This window comes from Sylvia atricapilla, chromosome 11 (genome assembly GCF_009819655.1).
Source record: "Sylvia atricapilla isolate bSylAtr1 chromosome 11, bSylAtr1.pri, whole genome shotgun sequence".
NCBI lineage: Eukaryota > Metazoa > Chordata > Aves > Passeriformes > Sylviidae > Sylvia > Sylvia atricapilla.
Genome location: NC_089150.1, coordinates 9,147,356 through 9,167,341, shown reverse-complemented (window position 1 = coordinate 9,167,341; position 19,986 = coordinate 9,147,356). Strand labels below are relative to the sequence as shown.

The following is a 19,986-nucleotide window of genomic DNA, read 5'->3' as shown; positions in this document are numbered from 1 at the left end:
TTCTGTTTTTTTTGTGCTGCAGAGTAGTTCAGGTGTTCTTGTAGGGTCCTGGTTTCTTCCTTTAATGATGTAATTTGTTCTTTTTTATGTTAATTAGTTGATTCAAATGTCTTTATTATAGACAAAGCTTGTGTTCTGAAAACTGCTTTAGATTGATAGAAAGATGGCAAATATTTGTACTGGCTAAAGGGGTAGTGATAGGGTACACAGCCTAAATATTTGTAGCTGCTAATAGAGTTGCCCGGTTTGTCAGCACTTTATGTAGTGACTTTATATATATAATTCAAACTGCAGAAGGCTTTTTCTGGTGATGTTCAAGTCAAGGCACTCAAATGCTGTGCCTTTACTCAATTTCATACAGACACTTCTACTTATCCTGGTCCCTTTGTCATAGTTATTAATAGAATTTTTGGTTATGTTCTAACTTGATTGCAGCTGGGAGTAAGGGAGTTGGTAGCTGTTTTGTGGAGTGGATCCTGTTCTCCCAAGAAGTTCTTGTCCCAAGTAGGTGGGAGCTTTCCATCTCATATCTGGCTCTAAAGGCCTGTCTCAGGGGGTATTTCTCTGTCATATTTTGTCTCTTCCTGTTCATACATTGCAGGTTTTTGAGTTATGTAGTAAGAGGCAGCAGTGAGAACTTTATTCTTGCTATCAAGGAGGGAAGAGAAGCAGAACTGATGAACCTCAGGAAAAGTTGTTTCTTTCTTGCAACACATGGTAAGAAATATCCGTGTTAACTGTCATTGAATTATAATCACAGGATGTTCTTTGCAACACTTCATTTACGAGCAAATTAATGACTGGCCTGGATCAGCCTGCCCTTTCCATAATTATGAAGTGTAATAATTAGAGAAGCAGTATTCCAAATAATACACTTTATTCAAGATTTATAGAAAGACTGTATGAGCAGCTCTATTAACGGGAAGGTAAATTCTGCAGACTGGAGCTGGCATCATCTTTGTCTGCATCTTCATTAGGCAGAAATATTCCAGTACTGAGCAAATCAAGAGCTATTTTAATTGTCAAAACAGATGCACTTTCTAATACATTTTCTGATCGAAGAGAACAACTTGCTTCTAAAAACAAAGGATCATTTTTTCACCATGGATTTTTCAATAAAGTTGGTTGTTTTGCGGTTTTTTTAAGGCACTGTATAGTTACAACACACTGAGAGAAGGTTCACAGTGTGGTGGTGTTCTGTTTTTTGTTTTCAATAATCATATAATGGATTTAGAAAGAGAATAAGAAAGCCAAATGAGAGAGTTTTGATGTCGTCAAGACACTTCAGGAAACAGTGAACCCTGGACCATTCCTGACTAGATTGTCTCACAGCAGCAGGTACCACTCAGCACTGTTGGCATCTGTCTAATTGCAAATGGCTGGCTGAGAATCTTTCATACTTGTAACTGCAAGTAAGCAACTGATTATTAATTCTGATTAGTCATTACTGATGCTTCATAAATGTACTGCTGCACAAAGAACAAGAGGAAATTTGTGCCCTTCACTTGGAACATGGTCTTCATAATTTTGATAGCGTGTTGTGCAGAAGTGGCTTCAAATACTTCTCGTAGGCTGGGCTCATCTGTTCAGAAAGAGAATGTGGAAAGGAATTAATGGCAAATAAGAAGGAAAAAGCTATAATCTTTTCCTTAAGAACAATCTCTGAAATACATAAAGCTGCGCTACTTAAAAAACAAAAACAACCAACAAATACCAGCTACTTCAACTATGTGCAAGATCTTTTTCCCTATAGTATGTGTTGTCCTTCATAACCAGCACACCATGCTCATCCCGAAGGGGACAGCAATACTATTTAACCTCAGAAAATATGCTTGGACTTGAATGTTTGCTGAAGGCAAATTTTGTGTTCAGCTGTGGAATTTCAAAGGGATACCAATTACCACAGTAAAGATCTCAAGTACTTAAGGCCAAATCAGTTTTCAAACAGAGCAACACATTTTTACATCACACAGAATTTTACATTACTCCACAGTATGGATGAATTGAGAAAGCAAAATGCGAAAGACCATGAAGGATCACATTGCCTTGTTTAACACTTTTTCTGGTTAAACATATTTAAAACCCCACGTTTTGCACTGGTAAAAGTAGCAGCATATAGAAAATACCTTGCATTTAGTGCTGTTCCATCATATGTAAACAGACTTTTATTTCAGCTTATTCTGTACAAATCAGTGATACAAAGAGGAATTAAAAGCCGTTGTTCCTTATCTGTGTTGCTTTTGTTAGAAGACAAGCAGTTTCTGCCGTAGCTGCTGTGGAAGTTGCCCAGCTGTAGCTGATCCCTACCTGGTTGGTGGGTGACTTCTGAGCCCACTCGTAGAGCCGCTGGTAAACCTGCCCGTCGTAGCTGCCCAGCGCTGAGTTCAGGCTCTTGTCTGTGAAGTCAAAAGCGTCCACCAGGGGCACAGCGTCCTTCCTACAGAGCACAGGAGTGACATTCCTGTCACTGAGAGGGTACTGCTTTACAAGATGGGAAAATAAATCAAAGATAAACTTGGAAGTCAGTTTCCCAGGTTTCTCCTGAAAAGGTTGTGCCAGTTTTACTCCTTATCTTTGCTGGGGGTGGGGTGGGGAAATACTGCTTGTTCTGATTCCTCAGAGATATCTCTAGGTGATCCTGCCTTGGCAGGGAGATTGGACTAGATGATCTCTAGAGGTCTCTTTCAACCCTAATAATTTTGTGATTCTGTGATGTTGTACTAATGCCCCGGGTTGTCTGCATTGCTGAGTGGGTGTTTGCAGAGTCTTGTAATCACCTGGGCCCCATCGCTAGTTCCAGACTCAATCTCATGTCAGATTTTTTCTCAGTAGTCTCTGCCAGTTTGTTCTTCTGATTTTTGTCTTTGTTTCATTTTTCTTATGCTGTATGTGTGTCTTATAAAATGGAATAAGGTTCCTACTAGATTGATGTGAAGTTGCTTTGCTGATCTCCAACCTTCATCTACCTTTCAGTATTTCTATTATCTCATCATGAAGTGTTGAGCTCTTCTATTCATGTCTGTAAGAGCAAAACAACTCTGACACATCCAAGGGCCCATCTAGCCCAGGGGCCAGGCTGACAGCATGGAGAGCTGGGGCTCAGGCAGCATCTCCTAAGCAGGAGATGGTTTCTTTTTCCTTATCCTCCCATCATCCTGGGTGTAGGAAGTTGTGCTGGCTGTACCTCACACCTGAGGTACCGGGATGCAAATTGGTTTGCTCAAATGTTGGGATTTCCATCTTCCAGTTCCTTTTGGGGAAGAGCTGTCTGAGGGTTTGGTAAAGGCTGGGGTTTTGCTACAGATCAGGAAGTCAGTTATATCCTTTCTGCTGGCTGTAAATATGTAAATACTCCATTCTTGAATCCTGTTAACAAGGCATGGACTAACACAGAAATTGCAGTGAATTCCAAAGACAACATGTTAGGCTTTTGAAAATGTTGTGTTAAACTTATCACTTAACTCAGATTCTGTTCTGAAAACCCTTGTTGTTTGGCTCAGCCCTGTTCAGCCCTTGCTTATAGTGTGCTCTTGTTTCTCTCCAGGAGGCTTAGGTAGAATTTGACATACAGTAACAACTCCTCTGTGCTGTAAGTTAATATGTTCTAAGCAAACAGCACTGAGTAGTGGAAGCTGAATCCTTTGCCAAAAGCCTCTGAGTGTTGTGGTAAGTGAAAACCTTAATGCAGAATTCACAGAGTTGGTGATGGTGTCGAGCAGATGCATCTGAAGTAGCTGTAGGCAGGATTGTTTGGGTACCAGTTGCAGCTCAGCCATGGCAACAGAGTAGGCTGTATTAGCTGTGGCTTAAGCAGATTTTGCAATGTGTGATGGGTTGCTGTGGCTCCCTCCTGCCAGTGTGCTCTGACTACATATTTTCCTGCTTTCCCTCTACTGCAGACGGTAGAAAGTGTTCATGACTTCTTCATTTATAATTTAAGATTTCATGTTACAGAACTTTAGATATTGCAGAGGAGCTGGACACTTGGGTCTGTTTTGCCATGAAAACGAGCTCTGAGTAGATGTCTAAATCAATTTCTAGTGCTGCCAGGCAATGGACATAAAAACTGAATGAGGTAATTGACTGTGGAGATGTTGCCATAGGTACAGCAGCACCCTTTTATATCTATTACAGGGATAAACTGGATAGCTGTGTGTGTCCTGCCAAAGCAGCTCACCGAATGACAGCCAGGAGGTCCAGGTAGGATGCTGTGACCATGTCCATTTGAGCTGCAGATATGTATCCATCATGCAAGAAGGCTCCTGTATTTGAGAAGATCCCGTGTAGTGCAAAGAGGTCACAGAGGTGTTTCATAATCTTCTGGATGCCAGCCTTGGCCTCGAGTTTTTCCACAGTTTCTGCAAAGTTTTTCACTGCAATGTAGTGGCAGTGAGCCTGGAAAACAAATGCAATCAACAGTGAATGCACCTCAAACGCTTTAGTAGGCCAAGTGACTCAAGTGTTCTTGCAAAGAATATAAAACCTTTTCATTTCCCTGGCACTTCTCCAGTCTGTATCCTTTGTTTGCTGGGTGACCAGGCCTTTTGCATTCATGGCTTACAGCGACAGCAGAAGACAGAATGTGTAAACAGTCAACACTGTGGTATTTGTAAACTCCAGAAAACTGCTTCAGAAATCATGCTAGTACTTATTCTAAATAGTTCTGGTAAATATCCTGAAGAGTTTATGTGAAGAAAACACATTGGAATGTGCTTGTGTTGTAAGCTAATGTTGGTTGTACATCAACAGGAGAAAACTTCTGTTGAAGACCTTGGGCTCATGGTACTTTGGGATCAGTCTGCAAGTCTTCAGCTCTGGAAACACCACTGTCAACAAAAGAACAACCAAATTTACCTCCCACTTTTGTGGTTTTAAACTGGTAATTTTGGGGTCACACACCTGTAGAGTGTCTGACTCAGAAATGACGGAAATATTAGCAGAGGTGCAGAGGAGATGCACCTGTCTGACCCCACCTGTCTGTGGGGTGACTCTTGCTAGATTGACACTGCTGTGGGTGGTTGGTGGTGCTGGGATTGGTGGGGTTCACTCCCCCACTGCAGAGTTCAGCTGTAGGTATAAGAATGGCACACCTGCACTGCAGCTTTTCCTGCTGGCATGGTGAAGCAGCAGAGGTGGAGGCCAGTGTGGACTGCAGAACCTGCCTGAGAAGCTGAGTGGCCCTGAGTGGCCACTCAAACAATTAACCTGTGTGGAGTCTGCCCAGAGTATGAGCCACTCAGCTGAGAGCTGGCAGGTGTCAGTTCATAGAGATGCCATGCCAGATGTGTGAGTGAATCTCCAGGGAAGGTATGGAATAAGAAATACAGAATTGCCCCAAGAAGGCAGCAGTATATCAAAATTTCAAAGTTATGGGGCAAACTCAAGGGGTTTGGATGACTTTTCCTGTCCCAGAAATAATTAAGAAACTTTGAGAGCCTGGATCTCATTTTCTGAAGAGTCTGGTAGCAGCACTGCTGATACCATAGCCAGCCCTCTGCTTATGTTAGGGTCTTCAGAAATGGTTAATGATGTTAAAATAAGTTGTGAATCTTGTTGTTTCAACATGAAGGGAAGGGAAGGGAAGGGAAGGGAAGGGAAGGGAAGGGAAGGGAAGGGAAGGGAAGGGAAGGGAAGGGAAGGGAAGGGAAGAAGACCTTCACCATAACTGTACAGGAATTGCACTTAATTGCATATTAAAAAAAGAGTTTTTGTTCTTTGGAAGATACAGAACTATCAGCGGATTATTTTTCATTAATATTTAGGGGTTTTCTCCCCTCTTTTTTACTTAATTCTGTACTAATTCACCCTTGTTTTAGAGAACAAATGCTGCTGTCCCAGTGCTACTTCCGCTGCGGAAAGCATCTCTTATAAATTTGATTTATCTTTTAGCAGTAGTTAACATTGCACTTCTCACTGGTTTTCACTCTGTTCTCTGCAGTTATCTTTCCAGCAGATGGAAGAAATACCAGGCATGTTTCATCCTTTGCTGTGACTCCACCACCTTTTAGTGGAGTGGCTTTAGGAAGACTCCTCTGGGCACCAGAAATGCTGGATTTTTACAAAAAGATGAGTGTTAGCTGGAGATGGTGAGGTTTTGTTGCAGGATATGGGAGGTCCAATTCTGCCAGTAGTGGCAGCATAGCTGTTAATTTTTTTTTCTCCCTTTCATTTCTCTTTTTTTCTCATTTAGTCTTTTTTCTACCTGGCCTATACAGACATCAAATTTTTCAGATCAGGAATTTCTTCTTACTACAACTTTTCCACCATGTAGACCACTGTGACAGTCTTGGTGGTGTCTCCTAGATGCCAGCAGAAAACAATAAACAGCACTGAGGCTTTAAGCTAATCATGCCATTTCTGTTGCATATTGTTTCATAAAGACAAACACCAGATAAGCAGATAAATTTTTCTAACCTTTGCAGCCTGCACGAGCTGCACTGTGCACTGGTTCCACGCATCGTGCTTTTTGACTCCAGACTGAATCAAGTCCTGTAGTTTTGCTGCTGTGCTGCTTGTGAGCCTGAAAAATTGCAAAAGCATAATGCACCTTGTATGTGCATCCCACATGTATGAATTTGCACTCGGGAGTTATGTGTGACTGAAGGGCAAACTGGCATTTCTGACATCTGGAGTTATCTACATGCAGTATGAGTGAACTTAGATTATGCAAAATCTAAGTATAAATTGTGAGAAAAACCCAGACCACCCTGATACTGAAGGATTTCTGCTTTCTTAGCTTTCAGAGTAGTTTACCAGGGGTTTGGCTGAACTTTTCTTGGGTTTTGTGTGTGTAGGGAGAGTTTTTGAAAGACAAACAGTAATACTGGATGTTATGTTTCTCCTTTTCTACACAGAGATTCAATTCCTGTCCCCATTGATGAAAGTTTTTGAAGAGTGGCTGTTTTTACACTAGTTTCAATGACAGCAGGGTTGTCTTTTTAGCTTATTTCCAGAGGTGACACCTATACAGCCCATAACTGTGTATGTAATTCTGAGACCACTCATGATACCATTTTTATTTATGTCAGGTTGCTGAATGTGTAGTTGAAAGGCTACAGACAGAATGAGGGGCTCTGTTCTTGCTATGGTGTAAATTAAAAACAAACATCACTTTCTCGGGTATGTGAAATTTCAAAATTCTAAAAATTTTACTGGAATGGCAACTCAGTGATGTGGTCTGGGATTTACTTTAATAGTGCCACCAACTCTTTGAAACGTAGTTATTTGGTAGCACCTGGCTTAAAAACTTCTGAGTACAAAAGATCCATACATTTGACATGGCTGTTAATCCTGTATGGCCTTCTTTTTCTTTTTCGGGAACAGATGGTGCCAATCCTAGTTTAACTTATTTGATTTTACCTCCCTTTAAAGCAAGGAAGAAGCTGAACTCTTAACACATTTCTGATATCAAAGAGAGAAATTCTGTCTCCCATCCTCTGTACTGACCTGACTGCCACGTGTTGATAGGCTTCAGTGTAAATATCTGGACTGAGAAAATCCAACTTGTTCTTGGCTGGACACTTCCTGTGTTTCACTGCAGCCAGATAAGTGACAGATGGTGGCACAGGCTGGCCAGTATTGGCTGCCATGAAGCACTTAATCAGGAACCTGGGAAGAGGGTAACAGTCAGAGCAGGGTATGGTGGTGATCTCCTTGCAGCAAACAGACATGCAAAAAGTAAAGTGGGCTCAGGTGAGGAGGAGCAAAGTGTGACCCATCCCATCAGTGGCCCAGAATGGACTTGAACAAGTAATGACCTTTTGTTTTGCATGTCACTCACAGTAACCTGATCTGTGGTGGGTCTCAGGGGTGGCCTGCCTGCCTTATTTAATACTACAGCAATCCATAATGATAATTTTTTCAGCAGAAACTTGCTGTGGCTATTAGCAGTCTCAGCAGTGTGGTTATTAGATACATTATCAACTTTGCAACCTGAGTCTCAATGCTCTGGAGCTTTAACGGTGATTTGGTCTTACCCTCTGTGATCCCCATCACATTATGTTAACACATGAGACCCTTGGAGAGAGTTTACAAGAAGCATTCCCCACTCTCTTAGTTTTTTGGTAGCTCTGCTATGAGCTAGACTGACCAGGTCTGGAATTAAAAGGGTACAGCATTTCTCTTGATCTTGCTGTTTATCTTGCAAAAAGTAGTAACAAGTGCAGAAATGTCTGCATGGCAGCATGGAGCTATGTGGTGGTGGCTCTGACCCTGGGAAGTGCCCTGTTTTTCTCCCTTTAGTAAAAACATACATTCTTAAAAGTTCAAGCAGCTGTAGTTTCTTTATCCTGTATTTCATCTGCTCTTGATAATCATCAGTCTGCCTGTTTGGAGGAAAGTGATGTTCTTGGAGCATGACTCATCCACTTTCACTGTCCAACAACTTTGCTTCCTCTGAATGACCCCACTTTACCAATATTGTGTTACATTGTACCACTGTGACATTGGTTGCTTAAAATTTGACCACAGAACTCTCACAGCAATACCTTTGCTGTGCTACTAGGCAAAGAGGAAAACGAGGTTTTGCAGAACAGCGCCTGCATACATCCCCAAACCAAAAATAGAAGAGATAATCCAGTTCCCACATACTTCCATGCTTGTTAGACTGAAGACATGAATAGTTTATATCCTGAGCTGTATTTTTAGAAGGTGCTGTGAGAAAGGAGTAGCTGGTTTTACTGGTTTTGGAGAAGAAATGGTAAAGGCTGAATAAATGAGGGGGCAGGCTTTTAGATGAACACATTTGAATTGTTACCTAGCAGTTTGCAGGAGCAAAATGGTGTTTTCCCCTTCATAAATACAAGAGGCAAGTATTTTGGTATACAAGGAAGGCAGTCCACTCAGCAGGGAGTAGCCATGGCCCCCACAGGCCCGGAGACAGATCTCCACTCCTGCAGTGCAGTGCTGGGTGATCACGGCTTTAAAACCTGAAGATAATGCATGGAGCTGTTAAAAAAAGAGAGAAAAAACCCAGAGTATTACTAAGGGAATCTTCAGAATAATTTCCTTTTTAAAATTTTGTGCAATATCTGAGCATGAAATCCCTGTCAGCTCCCCCTTTGCATGGTGGTAGCACCCAGTTTCCTGAGCCCGACCTTTGATGTCTCTCTGGGATGCTGCATATGCTTCTGCTGGGCTCACTGTATTCAGTTTATGCATTTTTTGGTTTCTCTCAGCCAGTTCTGGCTTTGGCCACCTTTGTTTAAAGTGTGTTTTCATTTCAAGCACCCAACTGAAAAATATTCTGTTCTGTCTAAAAAGTCACGTTTTTGATTTTGGCACAGATGAATGTGCATGCGCATTGTAGGCAACGTTGTGTAATAACACTTTGTGCCACCAGCTACTTGGAACGAGCTTTTGGGCATGCTTTTCAAGGACTTCTCACTCTGCAATGCTTCCCAAAACAAAAAATTTGGGGTGGTAGAGCAAATGCTGTTGCTGACTGGTTGCAGACCTGGGACCCGTCATTTGACCTCTCAGTGCTTCCTCCTTCTCCAATTCTCTGGTGGTGAGAGGAATGCTTGTCCAGTTTGCTCAAATACTTTAACATTTAGAGAACAGAAGTGCTGTATGAGTTAATCCTGCTGCAGCTCACCTCTGGCAGCATGTCAAAGTTCTTCCTCTGGATCTCTCTGTACCCCCTGTTGAATAGCTCCTGCAGGTAGTAATTGATGAAATGAAAGGCATAGGCTGCTGCCAGCTGGGGCAGCAGTTTCTCTTGCTGAGTCTGGTAGTCAAGGATTTTTGCTTCTTGTTCCCTGTTGGAAGACAGCTGATGAAGCAGGGAGAGTGTGGACATGGGCATAGCTACTGTTACTTTACATGCTGCAGAATGAAAATGGCATTTTTCATTACCAAGAAGCAGTGTGTGAACAAGACTGAGCTGACAGTACAGCAGCAAATCTGCCCAGATTGCTGAGCTACTGCAGAAACAACCCCAAAAAAGCCTAACAGTGTAGAAAATGCTCTATGTGGTCAGTCAGTACAGAGGGCACTGAGACTGCAGGAAAAGATGAGAATGAAGCTTTAAGGACAGCAAGTTAAGTGTTTCAGGAAAGGCAGTGGCATTGCACCCTGATAATCTTTGGCTTTTCAAATGGAATCTTTGTCACCTCTAGCATGGAAATGTTTCCCTGAAAATATTTGAGTCTGAATTATTTTAAGTTTTCTGAGATGTTTTGGATGTTCTTTATCACTTCTGCTGTGGTTGGTACCTTTAGGACTTCAATCAATGGAATTGGTTATTACAATAGTTCAGCTGCTGTGCTCTTCTGTTTGGTTTGTGTTTGAACCAAAACATGTTTTCACTAGGATCTTTCTGCTTTGGAAAGGAGATTTGAATGGAAATCTTTGTAATCCATTCAAATTAACATACATCTTTAAAAATAATAGGGATTCAACCCGGAGTACAATTCAGTGCTTAAAGTGTAGATATTGGATTTCTGGATGTTGGAGGGTATTTAAATGTTACATCTACTAGTAGGACACTATGGAATAAGAATTCAGCAACTTGTCCACTTTGTCTAGATTCTGCTTAGTTATGGGATTACAGGGAAGGCCAGTTATAAAAGAGTAAGTTGCCTGTGTGAGTCACTGACCTATTCAAAGTATGAAACTTATCTTGGAAAGAACTGTAAATATTCTCTTGTACTTTGACTGAAGCTCGTTAATGTAAATAATGGGGAAGCATGTTTATCGTGCCCTTTCTGGGACAGGAAATCAGCCATTGATGGGCTGAAAGATAAGCAGAAGAGAATAAATACAAACTGGTGTGGGGAAACATAGTGTCCCACTGGGATGCAGGGCATTACCCAGGCTTTAGCTTGGACTGCCGGCGAACCGCCGAGTATCGGACGGCGATGGTGCAGGCCTTCATCAGGGGTGTCAGCACCTCGTCTGAAATGAGCGAAATGCGCACTGTCGTCATCGTGAAATAGTTAATCTTCTGTGACCCCTGCCTTACATAGGTGCCATCTGGTCGAACCTAGAGTTAGAGAGAGGCTGTCAGAGGCTGCCTTATTCGCTACTACTATGGCTGTGCTATGCTATGCACGAAATAAAATGGACATAAAAATCCTTACTGAACAGAAACAATGCTTTTATGTATGATGGATGAAAGATATCCATTTGAAGAGACAAACTCTTACTGTTTCTGGCAGAGGTAGGTTCTGCCTGCCCCATGATCCCCAGCTCCTGAATCTGTAATTCATGACACTGACTTTCATTTAGGATTCAGATACCTTCTGCCCTTGATAAAACCTCAGAGACTTGCGGACACTCAAAGGAAGATTTTTGTCCCAAATTTAGACAGGTCCCTCTTGACTCTCTGGCTGTGGAATGAGAGTCTGACGGCAAGTTTGTGATGTGAGTCCACACATACCTCACAAAACTTGCTCAGCATGTTCTCCCTGGGGATGCGCACGTTCTTCAGCAGGAGGTAGCCATTGTCAATGTGCTCAAAATTCATTTTGGGACCGATGTCTCCTGCAGTTATGCCTGCAGCAGGAGAAAACATAGCCTGCTTACTTCCACTTGAACTTTTTGCTCCCCATTTTGTGTCAGGATGGGGACCTCAAGAGCATGGTCAGCTCTGCTTTTTCCCCAGCATGGGTGATCTTGCCCAAGGGGTGAAACAGGCATTTGAATGCCTTGTAGTAGTTTGCTTCCATGATCCATTGACAGATGGATCTGTGCTGGCTGGGGTCAGAACTGAGGTGATAATGCAGAGGTGCTCAGAGCAGCTCAGGCTGGTTTGTCAGTTCGGGTTATGTCAAAGGCTTGGTCTGGATATGGCTGAGGATATGTTAAATTTCTCTTCAGATCAAAAGGTTGGGGTTAATGATAACTACACCTTGGGCATCTCTTGCCTTGGTTTTGCCAATTATAACTCTCCCTGGCCCAATGTTTTAGAAAACATTTAAGGGCAAAATAGGCAGAACACCTGCACAAGTGCTGCGGTGTCTGGGGTCGTTTACCTGGGCAAAGGGAATGGTCCTGAAGGCTGCGTATCTGCACGATGAAGGGATGGATGCCATAGCACTTCCCATGGATGTACAGCTGAGCAAAGACAACTGTGTGGGTTGCTGATCTTCCCACTGTAAGAAGAAAAACAGCCCCATTCCCTTAAGACAAGGTATAGCACAAACACAGTTAAGAGAGGTCAGTATTAATTATGTGTTGGATCTTAGGTAGGCTCAGCACAAGTGTGTGGTGGAAACCTAAATCAGCCTGCTCTTAGCTCTCAGAAATTGCAGCCTCTGTTGCTGCCCATGAGGCTTGGATTAACAGTTTTGTAACAGAATATGAGAAAAAATAAACAGTTTGAGCTAATGTAATGCTGAGAGTGGGAAGTGCTGTGGCTGTTGCAGTGACTCCAGTTATTTTCTGTGAAATACCTTCCTGAAGGGAGCCAAGAATTCATGCTTGAATCCTTTGTGCTGAGACAGTTTGGTGACTCAAATCCTTTATGCTGATGACCTCCCTGAAGTTTTTGGTTGTCTGAGTATTATTTACAAAGAAGAGAAGATTTATTCCTGCAGAGGCAAGAGCTTTCCTGAGTGAAGTTCTTCAGCCTGCAACCCAAGGGGCTTTTGAAGATGATAGTGGCTCCCTTGTGGCCTTTGAACTTGGACAACCCTCTTTCTCTCACTTGCTTGTCCATAAGAGTATCTCTTATTGAAGTCTTCTGCTAGCACCTGGGCCTTCAAACACAGAACTTAAGTAGGGTAGATGGAGTAACTGAAGGAGGCAAAACCCAAAATATTTTGTGTGGTACTTACTGTCTCCAGGCCACCACTTCATGGCAGAGATCTTTGGTGTGTTCAGTATAAACTCCTGAGTAGCAGTATCAAAGACTGCTGTTGTTTCCAAACCCTGAAGATAAGTGCCTTTAAAAAAAGAAATTAAAAAAAATAATCTGTCTGTGCATCTATCTCCTGGTATATCACAGGGATGGAGAGAGTGAAGGATCCCCAGAAGCTGGTTGTGGGTATTATCAGGGGTTTGTGCTTTACCCTTCTGATGAGAACCATGAATGAGAACCCAACCATGCCATCCCTGTAAAGGATGGACAGTTCGGAGTCAAATTCCCATGGGAATTTGGGCTGCAGCCCTGTGTCATACAGAAATGCCATTTTCCCTGCAGCCTTACCATGTCCCAGTTCAGTCTGTGCGTAGCTTCCAATGAGCTTGTGCTGGGTGGCGAGAGGAATCCACTTGGCAATTTGTTTGTCAGAGCCCAGCACTGAAATACTTCTCATGAAGACTTGGTGGAGGAGGAATGCGACATCTCCTGACAGTGCCCTGCAGAGAAGGTACGAGGGGTGTTTTTAAGGGGATGAAGTTCCAGGTATGTGATGAATGAGACAGTGGTACTGCAGCGGTCACCAGACAGTACCACCTGCTGCCTTTTGATTTCTGCCTCGTCATCCCTTGCCCAGCACCCAGCATCAGCACAGCATTGCAGGAAAAGTGCCCTTCCAAGCTGCTTTTGTCTCTTCTTTCATAGCAGAGTTTGCATATGTGTTGCTTGCTCATTTCACTTGGTCTTGGAGGAATTATCTGTTCTGAGTAGCAGATGCTGAGCTAAAAGTACAAGCCAGCTCCAAAGCTCCTGAGGCTCTGTGAGCATTTTTTATTTTTATTTTACTTCATAGGACTTTTTTTTCTTGATTATTTAAGTCAGATTCTGAGGCTGAACTAAAAGAAAGAACAAAACAGCACCCTACTTGAAAAACCTCAAACCCTAGCAATTCACTGTGGGGCATATTAGACTGAATAACACATGTAGGTATCTGGGACCTGGATCTCCTGAATCTTCCCATTCCCACTCTGGAGAAATACCACGTTATGTTGGGTTTGTTGCTGTACTTTTTGCTGGTTTTTTGCAGCCCATTGCTGTCAGCGAACAATACTGGGGTTCATGGAGATTTATCCTGAATTGAGATGTTATTTTCTTGTGGAAAAATTCAAATACGTCCAAGTAACTCTTGGTTTATTATCTGGTCAGATCCTTTGCCATCACCATCTACATACATCCTAAAAAGCACTATTCCAGAAACCGTGTATGGGAACTTGGGTAGACTGATTTCCATGGTGCTAATGAGAAATTTATTTAAGCTTTCTTTGTGTGTGAGAAATAATAAGAAAACATGAGGAATATAAAATATATGCCTCTTCCTGGGATTCCTCAGGACATGGTTGAATCACCTCACAGGTACCAGGTACAATCACCTTACATGTACAAGTAAGTGGCTCTGCTGTTCTCAGTAGCTGAGTGGCTGTTAGCACATTGCTTTATTGCAGTGCTATAGAGTGCATCTCCTTTCACATAGATACCTTCTATTGTTAACAAATGACTCTGACCTTTTTTTAATACTGTCCCTGAGAGAGAATTAATCATGCTGAAACAGTGGGGGGTGTGAGGGGGGGAAATATGAACAAAGAAGTTAAAAGGAAATTGCTTTGATTAACAGAAAATGACTTAATGAATCCTTGGCAGCCTGGCCAGAAATAACGTTCCTTTAGCTGCAATTTGAAAAGCTGGATTTTAAATTATGTGAATGATTCACTGTGCCTGGCACTGGGAACCAGGATTCTGTCATAAGAGCTCACCTGGAGTTCCATCAGGCAAGAGCTGCCCTGCCAGACGGCTCTGCTCCTAATCCAGCAAATGGGACAACACAGGGCTGGTCCTGCTGCAGCCTCTGGCATCAGGGGGCCTGATATAAGCACATCTGGGTGGGATTTTTTTTTTTTTTTTTTTTTTTTTTGTTCTGAGGGAGCAGTGGAGAGCTGCTTTTTAATGGGAATATAATGATCAGATGCAAGAGCTCTTGATGGCACATTTCCCCTTTCATTAGTTCCATTCACTGGAAGTGTTGAAGAGCTCAGCATAAAAAATTATCATGTTTCATATGATGGGGACAACTTTTTAGTAGGCCTATTACCATAGGGCAAGGGGTAATGGTTTTAAACTAAAAGAAGGTAGATTTAGATGAGACATAATGAAGAACTCATTTTCAATGAGCATGGTGAAATAGTGGCACAGGTTACCCAGAGAGCTGGTGGATATCCCCTCCCTGCAAACATTCCAGGTCAGGCTGAACAGGGCCCTGAGCAACCTGATCTAGTTGAAGATGTCCTTACTCATTGCAAAAGGCTAGACTAGACGACCTTTAAACGTCCTTTCCAACTCGAACTGTGCTATTAGTCTATGAAATGCCAAACAGTGGCTCTGAGTGTCAGCAGTGTTGTGTAAGGGACAGGCATTGCCCTTCTGTGTGACACTTCTGAACTTGCACGTTCCTACTGTGTACATGACCCCACCAAGCAGAGAGTGTGCCCTGGGCAACAGCCAGCCAGGAATTGATTGAGCCAGGGGGAAAGGAAGGGCAAGCAATTGAAATGTGGAGCTCAACCCCACATGAAGTGTTAAGAAAACTTTTAAAGGAAAGGACTGTGAAAATACTTTGTTCTCATTTACCTACAAAATAAGGTGAATTTTTTTCTTTTTCTCCCCCCCTCCCCCTTAATTACAATATGTGTTTTCTAGATACACAAAACATAATCTTTAATTTATTTGGAAGGCAGTAATGTAACTGAAATGCATCACTTCAATTCTGGTTATACATTTATAAAATATCTAAGGGGTGATATGAGAGCTGCAGCACAAGTAAGGAGGTTGCTGAAGTGGAAATCTCATGTTGTGGTTGTGAACTGCTGTGATCTATCACACTACCAATGTACTGCTCTATGAGAAGTTCCCGGTCATGTACCACCATTTTCCCTTTTCCCAAGTGTGCTGCTGAAGTAAAAACCTGCAGCAGATTTTTATCCAAACCTATTCTGTCAGCTGTTGGCCTTTCCCAGCCTTTGCTAAAGCTGATTCTTGCTGGCATTCAAAGCTTTTAACAAAAAACTAGTTGTACATTAAAAAAAAAACCAAACCAGAAATCACCTGTAAATGTACTTATATTCAGGTCCATTCTCAGTCCATCCCATCTCATGCATCTTTTTCTGGAGATGAACAGCCTTCCTGACTGCTGCTTCGTACCTCTCATTCTGGGTCTGGAAATACTGATTTTCTCTGCTAAATACAGGGTCAGATTCGATAGCTTCCACTGCAAAGCAACACAGAACAGTTGGTTCTCCTGGGGCTGGGGAAGTGCAGGCAGTGCCTGAAGCCATGTTTGGGAAGAGCAGGCAGGACTGGATTCATGGATACTGATGCTGTGATTTTTAGGGTGCTTGCAGGCAGGTTTTGTTTTGCCATTTCTGGCACCCATGGCTGTCATATCCAACTCTGAAAAGCAGCAAGTTTGGGGGAGCAGAAGGGGAACTGAGTGGGCCTGAGAGAGGGGTCTGTTCAGTGGAAATGGTGACCCTGCAGGGTAAGGCACTCTCCCTGGTTGGGGTGGGAGAGGTGACTTCTGGCAGAAGATGCCAAGGTTCCCTCTGCCTCCGATAGCTGTGAGGGCAGTAAGGGCTGTGGTGAGCTGCATTAGCCAGAGGGTGGATTAGGCTGGAGCCTGCTGGGTGTCCTGCTTGGGATGTTACCAGCTATTGCAGTGTTGCAAAACAACTCAGTCACTATTTCTGTGTCCGTTTGAACACTCTCCTTGTCCATTTTGCCTTAAAAACTTGAGTCTATTAATGTGGAAGGTTATACTGAACTCCAGTGGCACTGTGTGGCACTATGAAGAGGGCAATCCTAGTGGCTGTGCCGTTTTCCTTTGGTAAGTGTATAATATGGATTCAGTTACAGAGACAACAGAGAGGGTTTTTTCCTCTGTTTCTTCTGAGCAACAGTAATTTTTTTGGCACATCCATCATGAGTGAGAGCAGCTCAGCCTGGCTGAGCCAACCCACGCAAGAAATTCCCCACCTGGGTGAGCCCAATGTGCCAGGGAGGGAACCTGGCTGTGGTTCACATGTGATGTGCATTTCTGCACAGCAGCACCAGCCCCTGCATGCATTTCCCTTAAATATGGATGCTGCTCAGTTCTTGTATTCCAGTTTAACAAGTCTTGCCAGAGACAGGGGATGGGAGCAGGGAGGAGGAAAAGCTTCAGACAGCAGGAATGGCTGCGGAGGAGTCATACTGATTTACATGAAGAGAAGACTCCAGCTCCACACTCCCACTTTTTAAAGAGATGGGGGATAAGCAAATGCCCAAGAGCACAAACCCCACTGTGCTGCAAAGGAGGAGCAGAACAGCAGGACATAGGCATGGCCTGTGCCAGCCCCCACCAGGGCTTCGTAAGGGTCACTCACCCACTGCCCTCCGTATCCGTGTCTGCTCTGTGCCACCATCCAGCAGGACCGTGAGCTTCTCCACGCTGAAGGAGGCTGTTTGCCTCTCGCTGGCAAGGTCGGGGTTCACGCTGCCGAGCCCTGAGCCCTGTGAGTGTTTGCTGGTCTCCAGCAGAGCCATCCTGGAGGCTGCACTCCTCTGCAAAGGGCTCCTCTGGCACTGGCACCCGTCAGCGGATGTTTGATGGAAGTGCTGGCACAGAGAGGAGTGGTTTTGGTAGGCTGGCCAAGATGTTGCACCTGCACAGGGGTTGCATAAGTATTTAGGCACTATCCTGTCCTCAATGTAATGGGCAGTGATTTACAGCACTTTAAAGAACTCAAACTGCAGGTTTTATGACATGTTTTAAAACATAAAATGTTTTTCTTTTCCCAGTCTGTCCCAAACATTTATGAGAAGTTCATGCTGGAATATCCCACAAGTAGAGGTTAATGTTTATGGGAGTTTCTGGCCCAGGGCTTACAGGCACCGATGGCTCTGCCTGTGCTGCCTCTGTCCTTGGGGCTCAGCTTTACATTAACCCCTAACCCCATGTTAGGGAGATTGGTCGCAGGACAAAAGTAAAAACAAAAACCGTGGTGAGCAGAAAATAAATCGTACGTTTCCCTTGAAGAGACTGCTGCATTCCCAAACATCAGATTACTTTGAGAAACACAAACTCTGGAAACCACTGCAAACGTGTTATTAATTCCTGCTCTTTCTGATATTCAGGCCTTTAGTCCAAGGTGCCTTGCCGGAGAGAGGGAAGCCTCTTTGCAGCGCGGCGGGCACACGGGGCCGGGGTGACCCGGCGCTGCCCTTGAGCCGTCCCGGGGACGGCGGGGCCGCGGACGCCTCGGCTTCCTCTTCCGTGAGGAAAACGCCATTCCTTTCTCTCCGTGCAAGCGCAGCCCCCCCGTACCTCGTCTCAGGCGTCCTCCGCGGAGCCGTGCGGCTGCTCCCCCGTGCCTGGGCCGCGCTGCGGGCCCTGTGCGGGCCGTGTCCCGGGCCCTGTGCGGGCCGTGTCCCGGGCCCTGTGGGGGCCGTGTCCCGGGCCCTGTGCGGGCCGTGTCCCGGGCCCTGTGGGGGCCGTGTCCCGGGCCCTGTGCGGGCCGTGTCCCGGGCCCTGTGCGGGCCGTGTCCCGGGGCGGGCGCGGCCGGCTCCTGCTGACCTCTGCAGGCGGGAAACCCACGGGCCCGGAGCCTCCGAGCGGCGCCGCGTCTGATCCCCGCAAACGGAGCCTTGGAGATCGCGCTTCAGCTCCGTCACACAACTGACACCCTGCCCTTCTCCTGAGGTTTTTAGTTTTGGTTTATCGTTTTCGTCGCCTGCTCCGGGTGGGGAGCAGCACCCTTGGGGCAGGCGCTGCTCCTTGCCTGGGGGTTTGCCGTGCCCTCAGGGTTTCCGCAGCTGTGTCACGGCGCTGCCCTCAGCCCTTGCCGCAGTTTGGGGCCGGAATGCGGGGCTGTCCCGGGGATGACACGGGGATGTGCTGCCCTCAGCCCTTGCCGCAGTTTGGGGCCGGAATGCGGGGCTGTCCCGGGGATGACACGGGGATGTGCTGCCCTCAGCCCTTGCCGCAGTTTGGGGCCGGAATGCGGGGCTGTCCCGGGGATGACACGGGGATGTGCTGCCCTCAGCCCTTGCCGCAGTTTGGGGCCGGAATGCGGGGCTGTCCCGGGGATGACACGGGGATGTGCTGCCCTCAGCCCTTGCCGCAGTTTGGGGCTGGAATGCGGGGCTGTCCCGGGGATGACACGGGGATGTGCTGCCCTCGCCTCCCGCGGTCCTGAGGCTGTCCCTGCTGGTGCTCGGCGGTCGGGAGATGGGAGCTCACAGCCCTCACACCCCGCTCAGCCTGGCTCCAGCAGGATGAGTGTCACGGGAGAGGATCCAGCAGAGGATCCCCCTGCCCACGGCTCATCGGTAGGTCTGTGCTGCCGCTGCAGACCCACGCTGGAAGCTGCTTTGTCAGGGAACGAGGTGGGATGCGTGGGGCTCACATTACGGAAGGCTTGCTTCAACATGGGAAGTTAAGCAGAGTTTGGGAAATTGGATATAGTTTTGGGTAACAATAATTTTAAGCCTGCAACTGAGCTTGTTGAACCAAGCCCCGCAGCCACGAGGAGCAGCAGTCAATGAGAGCATCCAGCCGCAGTGCAGTGAGTGGCTCATGGGCAGTGGAAGGTGTCTTGGGATCACTCAGGTAGATTAAAGATGCCATGTGGCTCCTTCACGCTCCCAGAGTGACAGGGTGTCCTGTGGATGTGCCGTTTTCTGCTCTGTACTGCGCCGTATCACATCCCGCAGTGACTCAGGTCATGAGTGGTTGGGAGGCAGTACATCCTTCTGAAGTGCTCTGTGGGATTTTTCCATTTGTTCTTACATTTTCTTCTGCTGGAGTCAGAAGTGCTTGGCCTCGTGCTTCTTGACTGCTGTTTGTAATTCAGTGAGTGGGTCTGGCTCTCCTGAAGGCAGGGTGAGGGATGACAGACTGGAAAAAGCCTGTCCCTGAATCTCTTTGCAACCTGATGTTCATGCAGGTTTATATTTGGGCAGGGTCATGTGCTGCCTGAGTTTGTCTGTCTGTGTTAGTTTGTCTGTCTGTGTCATTGCCAGTCTGTGTTAGTGAGTCTGAGCTGGAGAGCCACTGGGGCTGCACACCCAGCTCAGCTTCAAGTGCCTGTGGATG

At 45.2% G+C, this 19,986-nt stretch overlaps 1 protein-coding gene and 1 long non-coding RNA gene across 2 annotated transcripts; one reads left to right on the top strand and one right to left on the bottom strand.

Moving 5' to 3' along the window:
- The first annotated feature begins 435 nt into the window (after positions 1–435).
- Positions 436–2,361, top strand: LOC136365872 (uncharacterized). The gene is made up of 3 exons (XR_010744433.1): positions 436–504; positions 602–717; positions 2,248–2,361. It is a non-coding gene; the product is annotated as an uncharacterized lncRNA (long non-coding RNA).
- On the bottom strand, positions 619–18,257 carry ACOX2 (acyl-CoA oxidase 2). Its single transcript, XM_066326528.1, has 15 exons — positions 18,216–18,257; positions 17,275–17,553; positions 15,959–16,121; positions 13,151–13,302; positions 12,780–12,887; positions 11,976–12,095; positions 11,381–11,496; positions 10,812–10,984; positions 9,596–9,758; positions 8,756–8,946; positions 7,447–7,608; positions 6,415–6,520; positions 4,178–4,395; positions 2,308–2,437; positions 619–1,582 (listed from the first exon to the last, which is right to left on the bottom strand). The coding sequence occupies exons 2-15, from the start codon at positions 17,432–17,434 to the stop codon at positions 1,520–1,522; spliced, it is 2,025 nt and encodes a 674-aa protein (XP_066182625.1). The 5' UTR covers positions 17,435–17,553; positions 18,216–18,257; the 3' UTR covers positions 619–1,519.
- Positions 18,258–19,986: the final 1,729 nt, after the last annotated feature.

Coding starts and splice junctions, on each gene's coding strand:
- ACOX2 (XM_066326528.1), bottom strand. CDS start 17,434: ATGGCTCTGCTGGAGACCAGCAAACACTCACAGGGCTCAGGGCTCGGC. Junction 11,497..11,975: donor GGACCATTCCCTTTGCCCAG/GTAAACGACCCC, acceptor CTCCTGCTGCAG/GCATAACTGCAGGAGACATC. Junction 1,583..2,307: donor AGAAGTCACCCACCAACCAG/GTAGGGATCAGC, acceptor CTTTCTGAACAG/ATGAGCCCAGCCTACGAGAA.